General features: G+C 40.5%; 1 protein-coding gene across 1 annotated transcript; it reads left to right on the top strand.

The window, feature by feature from the left end:
- The first annotated feature begins 15,457 nt into the window (after nucleotides 1–15,457).
- LOC146650351 (uncharacterized) lies at nucleotides 15,458–21,170 on the top strand. Its single transcript, XM_085383684.1, has 8 exons — nucleotides 15,458–15,493; nucleotides 15,616–15,687; nucleotides 15,779–15,897; nucleotides 15,973–16,033; nucleotides 16,135–16,229; nucleotides 18,090–18,291; nucleotides 19,796–20,021; nucleotides 20,545–21,170. The coding sequence occupies exons 1-8, from the start codon at nucleotides 15,458–15,460 to the stop codon at nucleotides 21,168–21,170; spliced, it is 1,437 nt and encodes a 478-aa protein (XP_085239810.1).
- The last annotated feature ends 751 nt before the right edge of the window (nucleotides 21,171–21,921 follow it).

Here is a 21,921-nt window from a genome sequence, read left to right as displayed (position 1 = left end):
AGGCCAGCTCTGCTCTAGGATGCCCCCTCAAGCCAAGTGCAGGTGGAAGGAGACAGAAGAACAAACATAGCATCAGTCATGGACGATGTCTCCCAGCCCACACATGAAGCTCCTTCAGTGACACACTGCTGCATCCTCGGTGCACAAAGGAGCATTATGGCAGACTTCATCACCATCGCTGCTCCCAAACACATGAAGCTGTTTACATTTGTACAGTTTTTCCATTTTCTGTAAATAGTCATTGTTGTTTTTAAGCACAAATATTCAGCACGTTCTGTTTGTGTTTTTAAAAATGATCCTACTCAGCTGCACATTTCTTTGAATCTGAGTTTGTGCTTTTTAATAAATGTACTTTTTTTCTTGCGCTGTAAATGTCCCCTGCACAATCTCTTATTTTATTGTTTTTAATTTTATAGTCTTTACTTTTGGGTGAATCTGCATGCTCCATCTGCCTGTCACTGCTGGAACACCTGAATGTCCCCAGTGAGGGACAATAAAGGATAATTCTATTCTATTCTATTCTATTCTATTCTATTCAGTTCTATTCAGTTCTAGCCTGTTCACGGTTATTGCTTGTGGGTTGGAAGTTACATAAAGGGAGAGCTTACTGTGAGAGGTGGAGGTTTCTCCTTTGCATCAAAACGAGGCACTTGTGGTGGTTGATCAGCTGGCTAGCATCCACCTGGGTGCTTCCCAGTTGAGGTATTCTTGGCATGGCGGGAGGAGGACCCAGGGTAGACCCACGGCATGTGTTGGTTGGCTTGGGAATACTTCAGTCTCTCCCCAGGAAAAGTGGAAGAGCTAGATGGCAAAAGGTTGTTTGGACTACTACTGCAAAACCCAGACCCCGGTAAGTATACAAAAAAAAAGATATCAAACTGAATGTATTTGCAACAGGAAAACATGAAACAACTTCTCACACATGGACAATCATTCCCTGTTTCCTAGTTGATTTGGGCAGCATGGTGTTGATGTGGAAACTGGGTTGTGGGAAGTTTTCCCAAGGTGTTTTCTTTTGTTTGGTGCTCCAAACTCCGCCCACAGCCTTTGAACTGCAGGAAAAAGTGTCACTGGATTCTAAATTTGCCTCGCATGTCAGACAGATAAGGTACTTTTGGAACGAATGGTTAAAATGTGGCGTGAATAGTCAGTATGACAAGTCCTCTACCTAACATTGGTGTTTGCATTTCCTTTATACATGGAAAGGCAGAATAAATATCAAAAGGCAGACCACACGTGGTGCACTGAATGTATAAAACTGCGTCTATATCGCAGCGACATAGAGAGATGGATTTTATGATGTATTACTGTGATCTAATCGAAGGTTTTGTTGCACAGTTCAGCACTCCCAGCATTCAGCGAGAATTACAAGTGCCAAGAGTACGGCCCTCCCCAGCTCACTGCCAGCTGCAACTGTGTCACAGCCACTTGCTATGTCAACAGACTTGCTTTCCACCATCAATATTTATCAGAGTGTCTGTACACCGAGGGGATTGCTGCTAGCCTCCTACAACACCCAACTCATACGTCTACATATTGTAACTTCATTAGAGGAGTCTCCTGAGCTAACACTACACGCTGGTCATGCAAAACGATTTTCCAGTATCCGACATAAGGATGATTTGTGCATGCTCTAAGTCTTACAGACTCACGTTCCACATGACCAGCCAGAGGCAAATAAGCACAAAACCTTTCAGAGCTGATTAGCTAATTGACAAAGGCAAGAACAAATTGAATTACATGAAATAAATAACTGTTTTTTTTTTTATCGTGGCAAAAACTAATAAAAGCGTCGGTTTGATGAATGTGATGTAATATTTGTGACAATATAGTGTTTATCTGTGAACAATCACTGTTCATCACCACAATGTGCTGCTAAAGCAAGAAGAATATATATGTGTGTTATCAATCATTAAACATATATTAGAAGCCTATAGCTTTATATTTACCTACAGCTTTTAATGGGTTAATTTACCCATAAATTGAGTGCAACTCTCCTTTCCTGTGTCCTTCCTGACCTGGATCTGTGAATGCTGTCAGGCTACATTCAAGCTGTTCTGTTCATGTGCTTGGAAGTCTTCAGAGAAGCTGGCACTGCGGCACCAATGAGCAGATGTCTGGGAGAATAAATTGGCCCAAGAAAGTTTTTCAGGCACCTGTTCAATCCGTCTTAGTAGGAGATATCAGACAAGACAGTGGCCAGCCACATTCACAGTGACAGACATTCAGAAATAGGACAGGATGTTAAGCTGTGGCTGTGGGTTGAAGTTTTTGTGTTGTGATTAACAACTTTATAAATGACAAAGCAAAGCAGTAATTAAAAGGCAAGGCAAGGCAAGGCAAGTTTATTTGTATAGCACAATTCAACAACAAGGTGATTCAAAGTGCTTTACAGAGACATTAGAAACAAGAACAAATAAAAAGCATGATTTAAAATTGAATAAAACAAGCAAATAAACTAACTAACTAATTAACAAACAAACAAACAACAGTATATAAAATCAAAACAGATCAGAACAGTAGATAAAATCAGTAGTTAAATGTAAGTTTTGAAATTTAAGCTTAAAAGTGTGGATTTGGTGCTTTATTCAAATGCAGCTGAGAACAGGTGAGTCTTCAACCTGGATTTAAATAAACTGAGTGTTTCAGCTGATCTGAGGCTTTCTGGGAGTTTGTTCCAGATATAAGGAGCATAAAAGCTGAATGCAGCTTCTCCGTGTCTGGTTCTGACTCTGGGAACTGATAAAAGACCGGATCCAGATGACCTGAGGGATCTGGAAGGTTCATACTGGGTCAGGAGGTCACTGATGTATTTTGGTCCTAAACCATTCAGAGCTTTATAGACCAGCATCAGAACTTTAAAGTCTATCCTCTGACGGACAGGCAGCCAGTGTAAAGACCTCAGAGCTGGACTGATGTGGTCCACTTTTTTGGTCTTAGTGAGGACTCGAGCAGCAGAGTTCTGAATGAGCTGTAGTTGTCTGACTGATTTTTTAGGTAGACCTGTAAAGATGCTGTTACAGTAATCAAGCCTACTAAAGATGAAAGCATGGGAGGTTTATGGGCTCAAAATGTGGTCATAAATATTTTGTACTTGTAAATCAGGATTTGTATGTGTAAAAAGAATTTGTGTGTGCGTAAAAAAGATTTGTGTGTGGACTTAGAAAAAAAACCCTGCAAGTTACAAGTACGAATTTTGACCCTATTTTTCTTCCTTTCATCTGATTGGTCAATGTCATGTCAATCACAAATGTAACAATCCAATCAGAGAACAGATGGGTTTGGCTGTCGGAGGGGCGCTTTTTTGAACTGCAGGTCCTTGAAGGGTGATACAGTTTGAAGCTGGAGGATCTCTATATAAATATCCGATAGCAGCTAGGTCCCCTAACTTTCAGCAGCTGTTGAAAGGATAAAGTTGTGCTATATCAGTGGTTAGAAATACCATTATTACTTTAGGATTAGTTTAACACAAAGTCTGAACCGGGACCATTGCTGTGAGTCACAGTGCGCAGCATAAAAGTCCTTTCACATCAGAGGCAGGATGTGCTGCTAATGCCAACTGCTAACTAAAAGCCAAGGATCCAGAATTTGTTGCTGGCTGCTGGGCTCTGTGGGTTTTTGCAGCAGCTCTACCTGCACTAGATGCACCTGCTCCTTGTCTTTTCTATCTCTGACTTCATGTCCTCTACAAGAGTTTCTGTTTTTTTGCTAGTTCTTCAAATGTTCAATAAAAACATGTATGCTAATTCATAACGGAGAAAGCTTTGTAATGAAGACTGTCATTTCCAAAACACTGCCCGCCCCCACCCCGCGGTCCGCAGCGCTGTTGAAAAGGCTGTGGAAGTCCCTGTATTAAATACGTAGACCTGTGACACAAAAATCACCAAACTCGGACGACCACAGACTGTTTTCCTTCGTGGTGATGAAGGAAAACGCTGGGTTGGCATGTAAAAGGGCATTTATTCCCTTCAAAGACCTGCAGTTCAAAAAAAGCGCCCCTCCGACAGCCAAACCCATCTGTTCTCTGATTGGATTGTTACATTTGTGATTGACATGACATTCACCAATCAGATGAAAGGAAGAAAAACGGGGTCAAAATTTGTACTTGTAACTTGCAGGGTTTTTTTGGCTAAGTCCACACACAAATCTTTTTTACACATACAAAACTGATTTACAATTACAAAATATTTATGACCACATTTTGAGCCCATAGAGGTTTGTGTGTCTCGGTCTGGACCAGCATCTGCGAGGCTCTGCTTGTTGTTGGGTCAGCTGGCCTTGCTAAGAAACGTTTGGTCAGATTTCTTTATTATTTGTTGTTTTTACAACGGTCAACGCTTTTCTTCTCTTCCCCTGAAAACGTCTTCAGTGAGAAATCAGTGTCATAATTGGTGACAGCTGTTATCATTCTGGCAGACTGTATGTCGAACCCAGACTAAAGCTCCAACAAGCGTTCTTTATAGTGGGCAGCAGGGGGCAGCTCCACTGGTCAGAATAAAACCATTATTTTTTGTGCGGGGCAGTAAGGTGAATCATCATAACTTCTATCAGTGGGTGTGGGTAGCATTGGTGATACCTCGATAGCTCTGCTTTCTTATTGTTGTCAGGGCAGAAATCAGAACCAGCCTGCAGGGCTTCAGCTCTGACTTGCTGGAGGAGAGAAAGACAAAGACACTGTGGACGAGCGAGGGTTAAAAACAAAAGTCTTCATGTGAAAGTGAAACTCTGACATCTTCCTTAAATTTAAGATCAGCCATAAAGGGAGACCACTACAATGTTTGTCTTCTTGATTCTTTTCAAATGTGTCTCCTGTTGATGACATCAGCACCGTGTGGTTGATGTTTGTATGAAGGCAGCGTCACAGAGTTTGTCCCAGTGCTGAACCCTGTCCTACAGGCTTTGTTTGTTTTCATGGGGAGGTTATAACATCAGACCTATTATATCATTCTTATTGATAAATTCACTGCCGTTATTCTATCGACTAAAGCCTTTTGAGTCTCTAATATAATAAGTACTTGTTCCTTAAAATAAGGATTTGTTGTGTAACACTTCCTTTACGGTGGATTTCCATCCTTTTCGTGTGTCTCAGGCTTCCTTCTGGTTTCAGGCTCTTCTGTGTTTCTGTACATATTTAACAAATATGATGTAACTGTGTCTATCACAGTGCCGCACCTCAGTGATTGTGATATCTTGTATCCCTTTTCAAATGCTAAATTGATTTCCGGTGTTGTTAAGACTCCTTGTTGCCATGGTTACAAGGGCCCTCCTGAAAATGAATCTCACTACACAGCCTGCAGAGTGTAAACACTAACTTGGCTGCCTTTGTTCTGTAGGGCAAAGCTGGGAAGTGAAGCCCTCTGGCTTGGTAGACCGCGGCGCTGACGAAGCCGAAAAAGCTTTAAGGTTTTGAAAACGTGGAACAGCTTACATCTGTGGTCTGTTTTCTTATCATACGTGAAAACAGCTGGTCACATATCTGCCGCCTCACTCCCACCGCACAAGAACATCCCATCAGCTCAGTCTCCTCAGGTGCAGCTGTGTATCTGAGCCTCAGTGAAAAATGTGTCACAACAATGGTTCAGCAGTTTCCAGTGTTTGAAGAAGCTTTCTCATTTTTACTTCATTTCAAGCCAAACATATTCTTCCATAAACATTTTCCCAACACTTTCCTTATACTGTAGTTTCTTCATTCTGTTCACTGGTTGCATGCACGTACACTTAATAACAGATTTTCATCTGACAGATTACAGTCATATTCTGGATAAATACGTCTTTCCTCTGCAGGTGATTAGTTAATTCAACTGCATTATACAACCACTGTCTCAAAGGGCTTTATACTGTAAGATAAAAACCTTAGAGGTAGAGATAGATAGAGGCAACCCTTCCAGCCCCCCTGAAAAAAATCAGAAAACAGTCTTTGAGCAAAGTGTTGGCTAAAGTGGGAACACAAAAAACTCCCTTTCAGCAGGAAGAACCAGGCTCAGCCGTCGTTCTTCTACTCTGACTGTTGGGGATAAAGGGAGAAGTACAACAAACACAGAAAATAAAAAAGAGTAATCACTGAATGCAGAGTGCTGTATAAACACATAGTGAGTGAAATAATAAAAAAAACACTCATAGGAAGTCACCACCAGCCTGGGGCGTACTGAACTGTAACTAAGATTCAGGGTCCAGCCCCAAATATTTGCTTTATCAAAAAGGAAAGTTTTAATCCTAATCTTTAAAAAAAGAGGCTGTCTGTCTCCTCAATCCAAACTGTGAGCTGGTTCCAGGTAAACATCTGCAAATATCTACACACAGAGCCTCCAGGCTGGGACCTCCATGCCACCCAAGAGACATTAAATAGAGCCAGACTGGCGTGGATGTCACCTGGGAGAACAAGACCCACGTCCGGTGTTGAGGAAGCGCCAGGATACACTGATGAGACGTCGCCTCAACTTTTCCTTTCATTTAGTTTAAGGACAAAAGTCCACTTACTGCACACAACAGATGCTGCCCCCCCCCCACACACACACAATTAAAACAAATCATATGCTTTAGCATCGTGTTATCATCCAAAGTGAATGTAATTCTTTTATTATTCAAACGTGGACTTAATTGTCTTTATAATTCTGACCACCACCAGTAGGCAACGGGTGAAGTGTCTTGCCCAAGGACACAACAACCGAGACTGCCCAAGCCGGGGCTCGAACCAGCAACCTTCCGATTACAAGGCGAACGCCCAACTCTTGAGCCACGATCACCCCTTCTTGTTGAAGATAACACTTTAACACACAGACGTGTGCAGATTTTTGAGGGCAAGAGTCAAGACCCTAACCAACCGTGCCCAAAACAGCCAATGAGCTGCAGAGACAGGATACAACTCACTGATCTTCAAGATAGTCAAAGCAAGAAATGAAGTTCTTTGACAAATAGCTTCCAAAGATGGTGGACCAGGAGACCAAGTGAGAACTAATGCAACATACCTGTTATTATCAAATGCCCAATGTCAGTGACAGTGACCGATATCTGACTGACTCTTTGTAGGCAAGACGCCGTTTTAACAGGACATGTAAGCAGCTTATGAGGGGGCTTATCTTTCGCCCATCTTATCCTTCACACTCAATGGAGAGGACCTTACGCTTCGTCCAGATGAACAGAATCAACTTTTTGAGGTTTCCTTACATGGATGTTTAGGTGTGCATCAATATGCTAAGGGAGTATCATTTTTAGAAAATGCAGTTTTCAAAGTGGGATTTAAGACGTATTTGAATTGATATGATCCCAATCTTGTCATGATGATCCCACAGAGTTCTTGTGGTTTGTCTAGATTAACTTTGAAGGCCAGCTTGGGGGTGTGGACAGTGGACAGTGTTGGGGAGTAACGGAGTACATGTACCAGCGTTACATATTTAAAATACAAACTATGAGTAACTTTATTCCGTTACAGTTACCATTTAAAAAGGTGGTATTTAGAATACAGTTACTTTGTTGAAGTAAAGGGATTACACAGCATTTTTTTTCCTGTTTCATATGTTAGCCTATGCCCTCTCTATTTTGGTGATTCCACGCCGATGGAAACCCAAACAAAACACGCATTAGGAGGCTGTAATGTCTGTGTCTCAATCTCACGGCCCATGTCACCTCTACTTGCGGCCCGCATAATGACGTGAAGAAATATTTTTTACAAACTATTATTACAGGCAAAGCCTTAAAGAATGCAGCCTTATGGGTAGTGTAGTCCGTGATGCATGGAAAATGAACCGTTATGTGTCTGTGAGGGAGGGAGGGAGAAAAAGGAGAGTGGAAAAGTACGACCTGTCATCGAGCAGAAACGGGAGCTGGAAGCATGTAAATATAATAATAACCACTGCAGCCAAACAGAGAGCCTGACGAGCCCAGTTGTAAGTAAGCTATTAAGACTCGACTGTACGCTGTGTTCGTGTTTTCCTCTGAAACAATAAGCTCAGTTGCAGCAGCCTTTCAACGCCTCTCTCTGTCTCTCACTAGCAAAGTCGACCCAGACAACAAAGTAAAGCTAGTTTTCAGCTACGAGCCCGACACGAACCCGACGTATCAGCCAGAGGTCCCTTTACTACGGTTCGGAGGCGCGGACCTGTTTTATATACGCGCAGAATAGTTTTCTATACGAGATCGCTGCAAAAAGTGCAGCCTTACCTAATGTCCACCTACTGTTACTCATTTATATTAAGATTTAAACATCTAGCTGGTGTTGGTATGGAGAGTAACCTTCAGTAATAGTAATAAATCACACAGCAGTAGTACATTCATGTAGTTGTAAAAAAGCATGATAATATATTAAGTAATCTAACATATTCAGAATACATCACTGTCATTGAGTAACGTAATGGAATACATTACAAAGTACATTTTGGGGCATGTGTTCTGTAATCTGTAGTGGAATACATTTTAAAATTAACCTTCCCAACATCGTTATTGGAGCGTGTCAGTTGGTAGGATGTTGTTCTCACTGTGTGGTGGAGGGATGGCCCCTAGCTTCAGTATGGTTGTAATTTCTTATTTGGTTCTGTTTTGTGTTGGGTTTTGTTCTTTTGTTGTAAGAAGGGTTACAACCTTACAAGGGTTATCTTTCTTTGTACTACACATGTGCTATTCTCCAGTCCCTATGTGTATGATTACTGGACCCACAGTCACACTTTCACCTGCATATGTTGCATTCATGACACCTATCAACCCCAACATGTTGAACTAAGTTTTAAAATGTATGTGAGGGATTTTAAAATTATATCAAAATTAAATGTATGTAAGGAACATCAACCATGTGTCCAAATGTCAAGAAATCTTGTGTTTTCTTAAAAAATGGGAAGTTACAGCAGGTGGGCTAGGTGTTTAAATTATTATTTTCTAATCATACAACACAAAGAAATAGGGGAGTTGCTTTTCTCCTATATCACTGATTGAATTCTAGATTGAAAGGTGACACTAACCATAGTTAACGTCACCAATCACATGTCACATGTCAGACACACTGAAACAGGGCATTGTTGGAATGCTACTACGCAACTAACCCTGGCGGAAGGGTTTAGATGAATAGGATGAGGGACCTATGGATTCTTCGATAGCCAACATCCACAATGACGGTGAAACAACTAGTAGCTCAGTGTTCCAACATTCGAAAGAAGGGACTGCTCTCACAGCTAGAGATTGACAAGGTACAACATACAGTAAATGCTACGGCAAGGGGGAGCCAGGACGCTAGGTCGGGGGGGGGGGGATATCATGACCCCCACCCGAGATTGGGTACATAGTGGGATAGGAGAAGGATCGTTGAGTGTGAGAGGAACTGACCTGAAAGATAGGATCATGGCCAAGCTTGAAACCTGGACCCCCCGTAGCCGGTTACCAAGATTACGTGAAGTACCCTCTCTTTGTTATCATCTGACTACACTTCTTCAGTCCGAATGACATTCCGATATCATTGCTGTATATCGTGGTGGTGTGGATCAGTGAATCGATGTCTCGTTCACTCTTGGCATACAGCTTGATGTCATCCATGTACAGGAGGTGGCTGACAACTGCTCTGTTCCGTAGTCGGTATCCGTAGCCAGTCTTGTCAATGATGTCACTGAAGGGGTTCAGTCCTATGCAGAACAGCAGTGGGGACAGAGCATCTCCTTGGTAGATCCCGCACTTGATGGTGACTTGTGCTATGGGCTTGGAGTTGGCCTCCAGTGTTGTCCGCCATATACCCATTGAGTTCCTGATGAAGGCTCTTAGGGTCCCGTTGATCTTGTACAATTCTAGGCATTCCAGGATCCAGGTGTGGGGCATTGAGTCATAGGCCTTCTTGTAATCAATCTCCCATATGCTCTTCCAGTATTGCTCCGTCTCCAGCCTTGGTGGTGCTGTTCTCTTATTGTTCCCTTGCCACTGAGAGTACACCTTTGCTGGTTCTGTGGAGAACAGCTGGTTTATTCTCCTGCCTTCGATCTCTCTGGTGTACCTCTTCAAGCGGCTGGCCAAGGCTGTGAGTCATTGCTTGGCAGTTTCCAAGGCCTCAGGTATGGACAGCTTGCTGTACTTCTTAGACACCTTCTTCATCGCATATTCTGCAGCTCCCATAGTTGGCTAACCTCCCTCCGTGCTACCTTGATCTTAGCGTCTAGCCTCCTTCTCCATGGAGGGTATTGCTCCTTGTGGCTGATCAACTTGTAGCCAAGCATGTTGGTCTCGGTAATGGTGGCTGTAGGTATCGTCCATAGTGATGCATTAACATCATCTAGCAGACCTTCTGAGGGTACTTCACGTAGTCTTGGTAACCGGCTACGTGGAATCCAGGTTTCAAGTTTGGTCATGATCCTATCTTTCAGGTCAGTTCCTCTCACACTCAACAATCCTTCTTCTGTTGCACTTGGGGCTTAGTACCCAATCTCAGGTATTTTTATTCATATATATATATATAGTACAAGATAGGGCTGCTCGATTATGGCAAAAATGATAATCACGATTATTTTCACTGAAATTGAGATCTCGATTATTTGACGATATTTATTTAACCCTTTAAGACCTACTATAGAACCAAGTCCGCCAGAGCTTATATATATATTTTTTTTTTTACATGCTGTAGTGCCATTTTTGGGAGCATTTCAAGTTGCAATACATCAATACAACTGTTATAGCCCATATTTTAATAATATGTATGCATTAAGTCCATAGTAACAACATTAATTGAAAAAAAGTGCAATAAACTACAAAAAAAATTGAAAATCGTTTTTGTTTTTTTAACATATATTTCTACTTGGGGAAATTTAAGAGGCTCAAAACTCAAAACTTTAAATACAAAAAAAGTTGCAAAAAATAGTTTACAACAACAGTAAATTTATTTTGAGTGTCTTCATAGTTTTATTTTGGAGATACAGCAATTTTTATATACTGCAGGAAAAACAAAAAACAATCCTATGATGCAAATTTGCAAAGAAAACAGCATGTGCATCAAAATAAACTATTTCCAGCTGTGCAATTCGAGTTCTAAGCATCCCAGAAACTATTCAGAAAAGTATAGAGTCAAACATGACTTATAAAAACACCAGTATAGGCTTTTAAGGCCTACAGGTAAAAAAAAACTACAGTTTCCGCGAAAATGACGTCACTTCCGGTTTCGGACAGGAAATGGCGGACATGAGATAGTTCGCGTTGACTTCTTTTTCAATGTGGGAAGTGTTACGAACAGCTGATCGGATCGGCAAAGCGTGTTTCTGGAATATTATGTTTTTGTTCCTGCAAGCGCTTTTTATGCAATTTTTGCAAAGCTATATGTGGAAGAAAACCGTGACCGAGGACAAGCTGATGGCATAAGATGTAAGTACAACTCCTCTGGTTTTATATGCAAAACAAATTATTGCGCTAGCTTATGTGGTTCAGGTTCTACAAGGATTTAAAGGGTTAACAATAACAATGTATTGAATAGTGACTTTAAAAAATAATATAAAATAGTGTGCAAATACTGATAACAGTGCAAATGTTTGCAATATAAAAAATAAATGAAAAATGTAAACATCTATGTTTAGTGAACTGTGCAGTGTTGCTCTGTGGTGCAGCTACGACACCGTAGCAAAGTTTACACACTGTGTCTACTTGATCCACGTCTGACTCTGTGAACCATAATGTTTCCACACCACTGAAGTTTTTTTTTTTTACCTCTCTTTTCAACCAATGGCAGTCACTCTCCTCTCCAAATAACTTCTGCTGAGCTTTCCGAGCTTCCCTTGGGTCCTCTTAATTGTTGTGATGCGTGTTCGAAATGCAGAGAGGTGCGCTTGATTTGCCACACGGAGCAGCGCGAGAGTAAAGCACGAGGGAGGGGCTAATAATCGGCTCAGTCATTTTTAATGATCGTTCAAAGCCCAGATCGTAATCGTGATTAAAATTCGATTAATTGAGCAGCCCTAGTACAAGAACCCGTCACACACAGCATTGCCAGACAAGTGTCTGTTTATTTACAGCTCTTTTGATCAGTTTGGTTGTTACAGGTCTTTCAAAGGTTCACTGGTGCTACTGAAAGTCATGTTTCACTTTGTGCCTCTCTGTAGAGCTCCAGGGCACTGTTGTGTCTGTCTGTGTTTTTGCAAACTCTGCACAATAATATCTTATAATAATATAAGATTTTTTTAAAATTATTTAAAAAATTATTTAATATTTTATATTATTATAATGTTATTATAATAATATCTTAGCCCTCTTTAAGTTTTCAGTTGCATCATTGTGATTTTTCAGAGAATACATGCGTTGTTATGGTTGCTATTGTAACCGACCCAGAGTTTGGGCCGGTAAAACAGATTAAATGTTCCTGCAAAACAGGGAAATGATGAGACAGAGACGACTGGTGAAGTTTCTCTTTGCCTCGCTTCTGCCATATTGGAGAGGAGGACCTATGACCTCGCTATTCTGTCTCACTGAGCAATGCGCCACCCGGAGGCTGGGGGGTGCAACTACCTCATTACACATAGTTCACTTCGGTGACAAATCTCTCTTTCTTTTAACAAGTACTACTTCTGATGGGATCACATATTAGTGTGTCACACTATGCAGTTGGTTTAGAGTGGCCCACTGGACCTTTCTGAATTTTGTCTTCATGTCCTAAGAACTACATGCTACCCCCTTAATTTTCACTTAGCCCCACAAATTATACATCAAAACCTAGGCATTTTTGCTGGTTTTCAGAAAATGTCATTCTCAGTTTTTGTGGGAGTTACACAGTTTTGGCAAATCTCCTCAGAGCAACACAAAGTCTGAAAACTCTCCATAGAAACTCAGTGGAGACTTTGCTCGAAATCACCGCTGGAATTCTCTAATGAGACGCATTTTTGAATCGTCATATCTCTGTAACATAGCAAAGTGAAAACATGAGGCTTGTGCCAGTATATCTTCAGACACTTCCCGTTCACAATTCAAGAATTTTTTTATCTTTCCCTCTTTCTTTTCCCCAGTCAAATCTGGGGAAAAGAAAGAGCAAATTTAGCAAATGAAAATAAAATAAATTAAACAATAAAAGGTGAATCAAATAGACCATTACGGCAAGGCTGGGATGGTCCATTTGGTAAAGTAAATCCTTTGGGCATCTTTCTTCGCCTTTAGACAATAATTCTGATGGCAAAAGAGCCAAACGGGACAGGCAAAAAAACCCCAAAAAACAAAACATTTTTTATCACCTATTACCGTTCTGCCATGAGTTACGTTTGTTTGAGGGTAGGAAATCAGTACTTCTCTCAGATTTCTTAAAATTTCAAACTCTGAAAATTAAGCACTTTTTCTCTTGTTATATCTTTTTGATGGATTTCCACAGAGTCCTGAAAATTTCCTTAACTGTTCACCAAAGCCTGCTGTATCTTATGGTGAAAGAATGATATCGATGCTCCCTATAGATTTAGAGTTACAAGCCGTTATTTGAGAGCAAGTCAAGGCAGTTTTCACTTCACCTCTACTCAGTTATGGTACATTACAAGCCATATATCTTTATTAATTCATATTTTAATTATGATTTATCAACACTTGAAGATCCCCCCAACTCTTCTGAACAGAAGAGTCTAAGAATGACCGCTCTAGCCCGTACGGTTAGGATAATATGGCCTTTTGTTCCAGGGGAATCTACAGAAGAAGAAATACACTGCAGAAAGCCTGAGCCTGTCTGTGTCTGTGCGGCTGGCTTCAGCAGCTGCAGCCGTTTTGGTGGGAAAAAGTACACAGCCTCTCTGATTGGTGGATTGAAATTGAGCAGCTCCAGGCTGTTTGACTGGCATAGATACACACAGTCAATGCAGTCACTTTTCTTATCCCTCCTAATACAAGTGCATAAACCGATCTACGTTAGCTCTGGTAATTCTGATGATCTTTAAATAAATCTTTGTTAAATCTCTTTATTTGCTTTTTGGAGAAGTTAGATTACAAAAACCTCTTCAATCAAATTTGCTTTGGTGGACAGAAAACAACAGTTGTGGACTGCTTGGGGTTAACTTTCATAATGTGGGACTAGTATTTTCAAAAATGAAGTCAGTTCTTCTGACCAGGTTCAGACCAGGATGAACACAAGTATAATATTGAATCTGAAGTATGATCTTTCCACCCACTAGAGAACCGCTCCCAGCTGTGGGTTCACCTCCTCCTGCTGTAAACTGTTCAGACTGCTTCCATCAGGAAGGAGGTTCTGCAGCATCCGGTCCCGTACCAGCAGACTGAGAGACAGCTTTTTCCATCAGGCCATCAGACTGCTGAACACGTCATAGACACCTCAGCTTCACTACTGGAACTTCAACATTATGCACTCCACACTGTATATAAATGCCACTTGTTTTGCACATATTCAACTCTGTATATTTTATATATTTTATTATTATTATTATTATTATTTTATTTTTTTACTATTTAATTTGTAAAAATGTGTATACACACACACACACACACACACACACACACACACACACACACGTAGGAAAATATTTAGTATACACATCCAGAAATGCATACACTATTATATATTGTACATATATTTATTAGTTTCAGGTTGGCCATTCTTGTATTTTGCTCGTTTGTGTTGTTGTGTTTGCACATCTCTGTTGCTTGTGGGGCTCGCACACAAGAATTTCACTCGCATGTGCTGTGCCAGTGTGCCTGCACATGTGATGTGACAATAAAAGTGATTTGATTTGATTTGAACTCATAGAGCAGCACACAACCAGTCCAGGGACAGACTCTAATGTAGCATCACTTTCATCGGTCACTCCTGTGAAGCATGACAAACGTGGCCTCTCTAAATATGAGTAACTAAGAAAACATGTCAGTAGGCATCCTAGTAATTAATGACTTAATTATTTGGGGTATTATTGCTAAAAAAATGATAATAATAGTATTATTATTATTATTATTATTGTGCTTTGGGCTTTAGGCTGCACTGATAACGCAGAGGTCTCTTCTTCCTCTGGGCTGTTTAAAGGGCCAGTTTATCCAAATGACCAAAGCTGTGTATATACCAGCTGCTGTCAGGCTTCAAATGTTTGCATTAGTCCATAGTCCACTGTTTTGTAAGCCATTGCTTTACTGCTTAAGTTCCCATCTACTGTAACAAAATGGAGATAAGCAGACACATAATATGAAAAGGCATGCTGTAGCTGACTTTGTCTTTTCTGATCCATCGGTTTGTGTGGCTCGTTTCACAGGAGTGACCTAACCCACACTTTATTTACTTATATGATAAATTAAGTTTAGTGCAATGTAGTGCAAAATACACAGTGTTTTCTTTTAATTTAACAACATGAAGCTGCATCAAGTTTCCATGGTGACTGCTCAAGGAATTCTGCATTCATAAATAAACATCAGACTGTCAAAAGAGCTCATCTGTGCGAGACCACCGAGCTGAGAGCATTTTCAGGTCCAGATCCCCCGTACGCCTTCGTTGGAGAGCAGTTAAAGTTTTTCTTCCTGACTGTGATTTGAAAACGTCGAAATGGAATCAAGTCAAGGAATCTATAAACCTATCAGGGTATGTGACCGTTTTAGTTTTTACTGCATTTCAATAATATGAAGAATTTGATGTAGTTTTAAAAGTTGACAAACTGAGAATCCTTTTAAGTAACAATGACTAAATTGCTATTTCTTTGACAGGTGTTGTTCAACACACCGATTTATGAACGTGCTCTAAAGATCTGCTGGTATCTTCCGGGCTACAAGGCTCAGGTTAGACCCAGATTCATGCAAACCAAAGCTGACAGAAAATATCAGGTCATTTCTGAGAGTGGTGGTGATTAAATGTCTCCTTTCCTTTTAGATTGCGATTATGACGGAGTTTCTCAGACTTCAGCAGGAAGATCTAATTCCACCGAACCTCACTGCTGAAGATCTGAGAGATCTTTTGGTGGAGAAGAGCAGGGAGACGCTCAGAGAGCAGTGTGACACCTGAAAGTCTGATTGTGATGACGTGTAAATGCTGAGAGAAAACCTCTGTATTTTTTTCTTTTGAAGGCTGTGGGAGTTTGAATTACAGGATTTTGAAGAAGAGGAAGCCAAACCTCTTCTAAGGCTGGTAAGACTAGAAAACTCACCAGACTTTGGAAATTTCTTTTTTTCATTATGTTCACAAAACCTTTAAACATAAGCGCACTGTAAATGTGTTTTCAGTTTCAGGTATGGGCGGTGAACGTCATCAATAAAATGAGGGACGTTGAATTTCAAACCAGAATGCTTCTTCAGTTCCCAGAGGCCGTACCTCCTAAATTTCAGTGAGTCACATGTAATATACAGTTATTAACCCTGTAAGACCCAACCTAGGGCTGTTCGATACAACGATATATATCGGATGACGATATAAAAACATCGTTTCATTTTACGCTATCGTTTGTTTCGTGGTGTCTCAAAATAAACTGTTTACAGCAATATTTTTCATGTTCTGATGTCACTGTAGTTATTATTAGTTTCTTAAAGTTCTCTCTTTCTCTTATATTTAATATCACCACACTACGGACGGACAAGCGCCTGTTTTTATGCGTTGTCATTAGCAACAACGACGGTAAAACCACGGCGTGTCCGCTTGTTTATTTTCCACATAAACCTTTCACAATAAAGCTCAAGATCCTGTTGAGACTTTTCAAAATAAACTGAATCACGTGAAAGATGCAGATTATTTACGGATGAGAAGCAAAAAAGAGCCGCCAGGTGCTAAAAAATAAACTAAAGGCTACGTTCACACTGCAGGCGAAAGCGCATCAAATCCGATTTTTTTGACCCTATGCGACCCATATCCGATCATGCTATGACAGTGTGAACGGCGCAAATCCGATATTTTCAAATCCGATCTGGGTCACTTTCGTATGTGGTACTGAATCCGATACATATCCGATGTTTTAGAAAGCGACTGCTGTTTGAACGGTCAAGTCGCATTAAATCCGCCTTTTACGTCACCGACACAAGACTGAAGCCAATTATCAGCGCCAGAGAAGCGCCCGAGAAGACATCGCGAACGCTTCCTGGCCATCCAGTGTAGATGTTAGTGAAACTGTTGGGAAGACAATGTGAACATTTTATTTGTACTGTATAATCTGCAGATTCTGACAGAAATCTGCAGCTATCATTTGAAGCACCGCTCCTCTCTTAAACAGCAATAAGGATCATTATTAGGTTATTTACATTATTATGTAAATAACAAAATAACTTAAAGCAAAAATTGGGAAACGAAGTCCGAAGTCTGCATATTAAGGGCCATCAGTCAAACAATACTGTTGCTCTGGGTCTAAACAGAGCGCGTTGTGTGTGACAGCTTCTTTTGCGCATGCGGGCCGCTTTGAGCGTTCACACTAGAGCGCGTTTGCTGTCGCATTTTATTTGTAGTGTGAACGAGCAGACAAAAAAATCGGATTTGATCAAAAAAATCGGAATTGAGCATTAAGACCTGCAGTGTGAACGTAGCCTTAGACTCAAACGTTAGAACAGGCTTCTCCCCGCAGCACGCCGTGTAAGAAATACTCACAAAGGAAACGGCGCCGTTACAACTTCTGTCTAAAAATGCATCGTTTCATGCATCGTTAAAACACTCGACTCCAGCTACACGACGCGCAGCTGGAAACACTTCACGCAAGTCGAGCTGCCCGAGATTCACAGACTTTACAGAAAATGTTACATTTTTTGTAATTTATATCGTTATTGGACGATACATGTTTTATATCGGGAGATGAGATTTTGGTCATATCGCACAGCCCTAACACAACCCATCAAAAAATAGCCCGAAAATTCTGATTTTTTTGGAACTGAGATCTTTATTAACCCTTTAAACAAAAGCCACATATATATATATACTTTTATTATGTATTTATTACATTTTTGTATCGAATTTGATACATTGGGTGTTTTTGGCAACTTTTTGTTAACAACAATGTCAACGTTAGACAAAAAAAAGAGTTTTGTCCGTAACATTTTGAAATTATGGCAAGTACTGATCATGTTGATGAGATAGAAGTCACAGAAACTCATGTATCAAGTATGATACAAAGGGCATTACAGGGTTAACAGTCCAGCTACAGTCTTTCAATATTTAAGTGATGCTTTGAATATGTTTAAAAGATAACTCTTATAATGTTTTTCTACAGAGCACCTAAACTCCTGAGCGTGGTGAAGGATTACATTGAAATCCTAAAAGAGAAGCAGCAGGAACAGCATAACAGCAAACTGCTCACCGCGCAGGAGGTAGTGATCGAGGTAGTTCCCCGCGTTCTCCGGGGCTTCTGGGAGCTTCCTCCTCGTCCCCTCCTAAACATGGCCTCCCAGAGTCTAAGCATCCTCTCCTCGAGAGTCTAACGGTGATGGAAACACAGGCCATCTTCATCTGCTCCATCCGAGACAATATGGATGTAAACGTCACCGTCGTTTACATCCACCCCAAAGCGAATCCTAAGAATGCGACTGACACCATCTCCAATGCTATCCACTCTCTACAATCTCTCTCTCCTGAAGCCCCTAATATTGTTCTTGGGGACTTTAATCGCTGCGACTTGAAGAAAACACTGAGCAGTTTTTATCAGTATGTGCACTGTCCCACTCGCTTCAATAAGACTCTGGATTTATGTTATGGCTCCATAAAAGGTGCGTATACATCTGTGGCTGGCCCCGCCCTCGGATCACAACACGGTGCATCTTCTGCCAGTCTATAAGACTGTACTGAGAAGAGAGAAAGTGAGGAAACACCGCATAAAGGTTTGGAGTGACGATGCCTCTTTAGCCCTGCAGGGCTGCTTTGACTGTACAGACTGGTCGGTGTTTACCGAATCATGTAGAGACATTAATGAACTCACTGACGTTGTCTGCAGATATATATCCTTTTGTAGAGACATGATTATTCCCTCAAAGGTTGTGAATTCTTTCCCTAATAACAAACCATGGTCCTCTAAAGTTCTTACGAGGCTGATTTACGAAAGGAATAAAGCTTTTACTGAAGGGAATACCTTGAAAGTCAGAGAAATTAGGAAGGAGATTAGATCAGAAATTAAAAAAGCTAAAATAAAATACAAGGATAAGGTAGAGGCGGAGATGGGTAGCAATAACTTAAGGGTGGCTTGGGCTGGCATGAAACACATGACTGGTCACTGTCTCAGTGACTGTAATAAGATAAGTCTCCCTGGTTTTAGTTCAGATTTTCAGTTAGCCAATGAGCTGAACAGATTTTATTCGAGATTTAATGATAACTATATTCCAAGGAATACACTTGATTCCTTAATAGAGAGCACCAGAGGCCCCCCAGCTTTGTTCTTTGATAAAAGAAGGGTGGGAAATCTTTTTAAAATGAGTAAGACTAATAAAAGTCCAAGTAGAGAAGCTGATAGATCCACTACAATTTGCATACAGGCCTTGTAGAGGTGTTGATGATGCAGTGGTCACTCTGTTGAACTTCCTTTATCGCCATCTTGATGGCGCCAAAGCTCATGCTCGGCTTTTATTTATTGATTTTTCTTCTGCTTTTAATACTATCCAGCCACATCTTTTAGTGGACAAGCTTCTTAACCAATTTAAACTTAATTTTAATCTCGTTGGTTGGATCTTAGACTTCTTAACTGATAGATCACAGTGTGTGAGAATAAATGGCTGTTTTTCCAAACAGCTGAACTCTTCCACTGGCTCACCACAAGGTTGTTGTCTCTCTCCTCTTTTGTATATTTTGTACACTAATGACTGTCGCAGCACACAGGCCAATAGGCATTTCATCAAATACGCAGATGACACAGTCATTGTAAGCCTCCTTCATGGTGAAGAGGATTCCCATGGGCCTGTTGTGGATGAGTTTGTTTCATGGTGTGATCAGTCCTTCTTATTGATTAACACCTTAAAAACCAAGGACATGGTTATAGATTTCAGGAAGTCATCCCCTCATCCTGCGCTTACAGTGGTAAATGGTGCAGCCATTGAAATGGTGGATAGTTACAAGTACTTGGGGGTTGTTCTTGATAAGACCCTGTCCTTTGAGTCACATCTTGCTGCTACAGTGAAAAAGGCCCAACAAAGACTGTACTTTTTAAGGAGGTTGAGAGGTTTTAATGTTTCATCTGAAATGATGACTCTCTTTTATAAAAGTTTTATTGAATCTGTTTTAACTTTCTGTATCATTGCTTGGTACGGTAGTATGTCCATGGATAATAAGACCAGACTTAACAATCTGGTTAAAGTGGCGGGCAAGATTTCAGGGAGGTCTCAGGTCCAGCTTGTGGACTTTTATAACAGGCAGGTGCTGAGGAAGGCAACTTCTGTCCTGTTGTGTTCAGATCATCCTCTCTTTAACGATTTTCAACTGCTTCCATCAGGTCGTCGTTATAAAATGACTGCAGTGAAGACAAAGCGACACAAATTGTCATTTGTACCTAGTGCTATTATCTTAATTAACAACACTAAATTGTAAGTGTTGTTGCCATTGCACATTGCACTTTTTTCGATGGAATATCTAGGTTGTTTTATCAGGCTTATATTATATTATAGTATTTTTTTAATGAGTGTACGTATGTGTTGGTTGTATGTTTGTTGTTTGTTTTGACATACTGCGAATCAATTTCCCATCAGGGACAATAAAGTTACCATTGACCATTGACCATATGGTCGACAGCATGCTGATGGAGATCAGGAAGAAATTTCCTCAAGAAATTCTGTCTATCAAAGTTGCAAACTTTGTGCCAGTGTTGCTGAAGACCATTGCTGATGTAGCACTGGTCCGGATATCTGAAATCTTTGAGCCCCCTTCAAGTCTTCCTGATGTGAAGAACACAAATGAAGAACGCTCCTCTGACGGTCTTTCAATGGCAAATGTTCCACCAGCTGAAGGATCTTTTTCAGAAAGTGTTCCAGAGCCTGACGTTCCCTGTGAGGAACTTCTTGCTGAAAGTTCATCTATTCTGAAGGCTGAAGACCTTACGAGTGAAGGACCTCTTTCAGAATGTGTGGCAGTGGCAGACGTTCCCTGTGAGGAACCCTTTGCCGAGTCCGAATCCAGTGTTAAAGGCGAAAATCATAAGATCAAAGGATCTCTTTCGAAAGTTCCTGATGATCCCTTTGAGGAACCTTTTCCTGAACCTGAATCCAGTATTAAGTGCAAAGACCTTCAGATCAATAAGAAGAAGAAGAAAAAGGGCTTCTTCAAAAGACTGAGAAGTCTGTTCTGCTGCAGCCCAAAAGACACTGACTTACATTGAAACTGAAATTGTCACCGTACTGGGTCTGCAACCCAGTCTTGGTGTTGCAGTAACTGTAAATATGTAAATATGTTCCTTGATGATTGTTGTTCATGTTTTGGGGTTTTCTTTAGTTTTCAGTGGGGCAGGTGTTTTTTCCCCTTCATGTTCTTTACTTAATTCTTGTTCATAATTCCTGATTTGTTTTTCTAGTTCTTGTTTCTTAGTTTCTTGAGTCCAGTTGAGTTTCTAATGAAACGTTTATCTCTAATGAAAACGTTTTTCCAGCAATAAAAACTGCCGATTTAAGTTTCATTCCACGTAAGAGTCCTGTGTTTGGATCCTACAACCTGCCTGTCACAGCACACCATAGCAGAAATCAAATTGTATAAACTCATTCATATTTCTACACGAGTCTCCAGCTATATTAAAGATTTTTTTATTTCAAACATTTGTAAGAATCTCTTATGGTTCTCAAAATACTTCCTAACTAACACTTACTAAGTCCAGTAAGTGTAGTCCAGCAACATAATTGATGGTATTATTTTTAATACAATTTGAACTTATTCTGTTAACATATGAACAACAGCAACAAACTGGTATATAAAATGCATTTCCTGTAGAAAATGCAGTGTGAATCCTAATAGCCGAATAGTTTGAGTTGAATTTTTATAATTGCTGAAATCTTTGGAGAAAAACATGTTTAATGGGCTGAAATACACCGAAACATTCACCTGACAGCCAAAGCGCAGAACTGAAATTCACACAGAAG

This window comes from Rhamphochromis longiceps, linkage group LG16, assembly GCF_057381845.1.
Source record: "Rhamphochromis longiceps isolate RC_006_pf linkage group LG16, R_longiceps_female_GT1.1, whole genome shotgun sequence".
Taxonomy (NCBI): domain Eukaryota; kingdom Metazoa; phylum Chordata; class Actinopteri; order Cichliformes; family Cichlidae; genus Rhamphochromis; species Rhamphochromis longiceps.
Note: the sequence above shows the minus strand (reverse complement) of the source record. Positions and strands in the feature narration are given on the sequence as shown.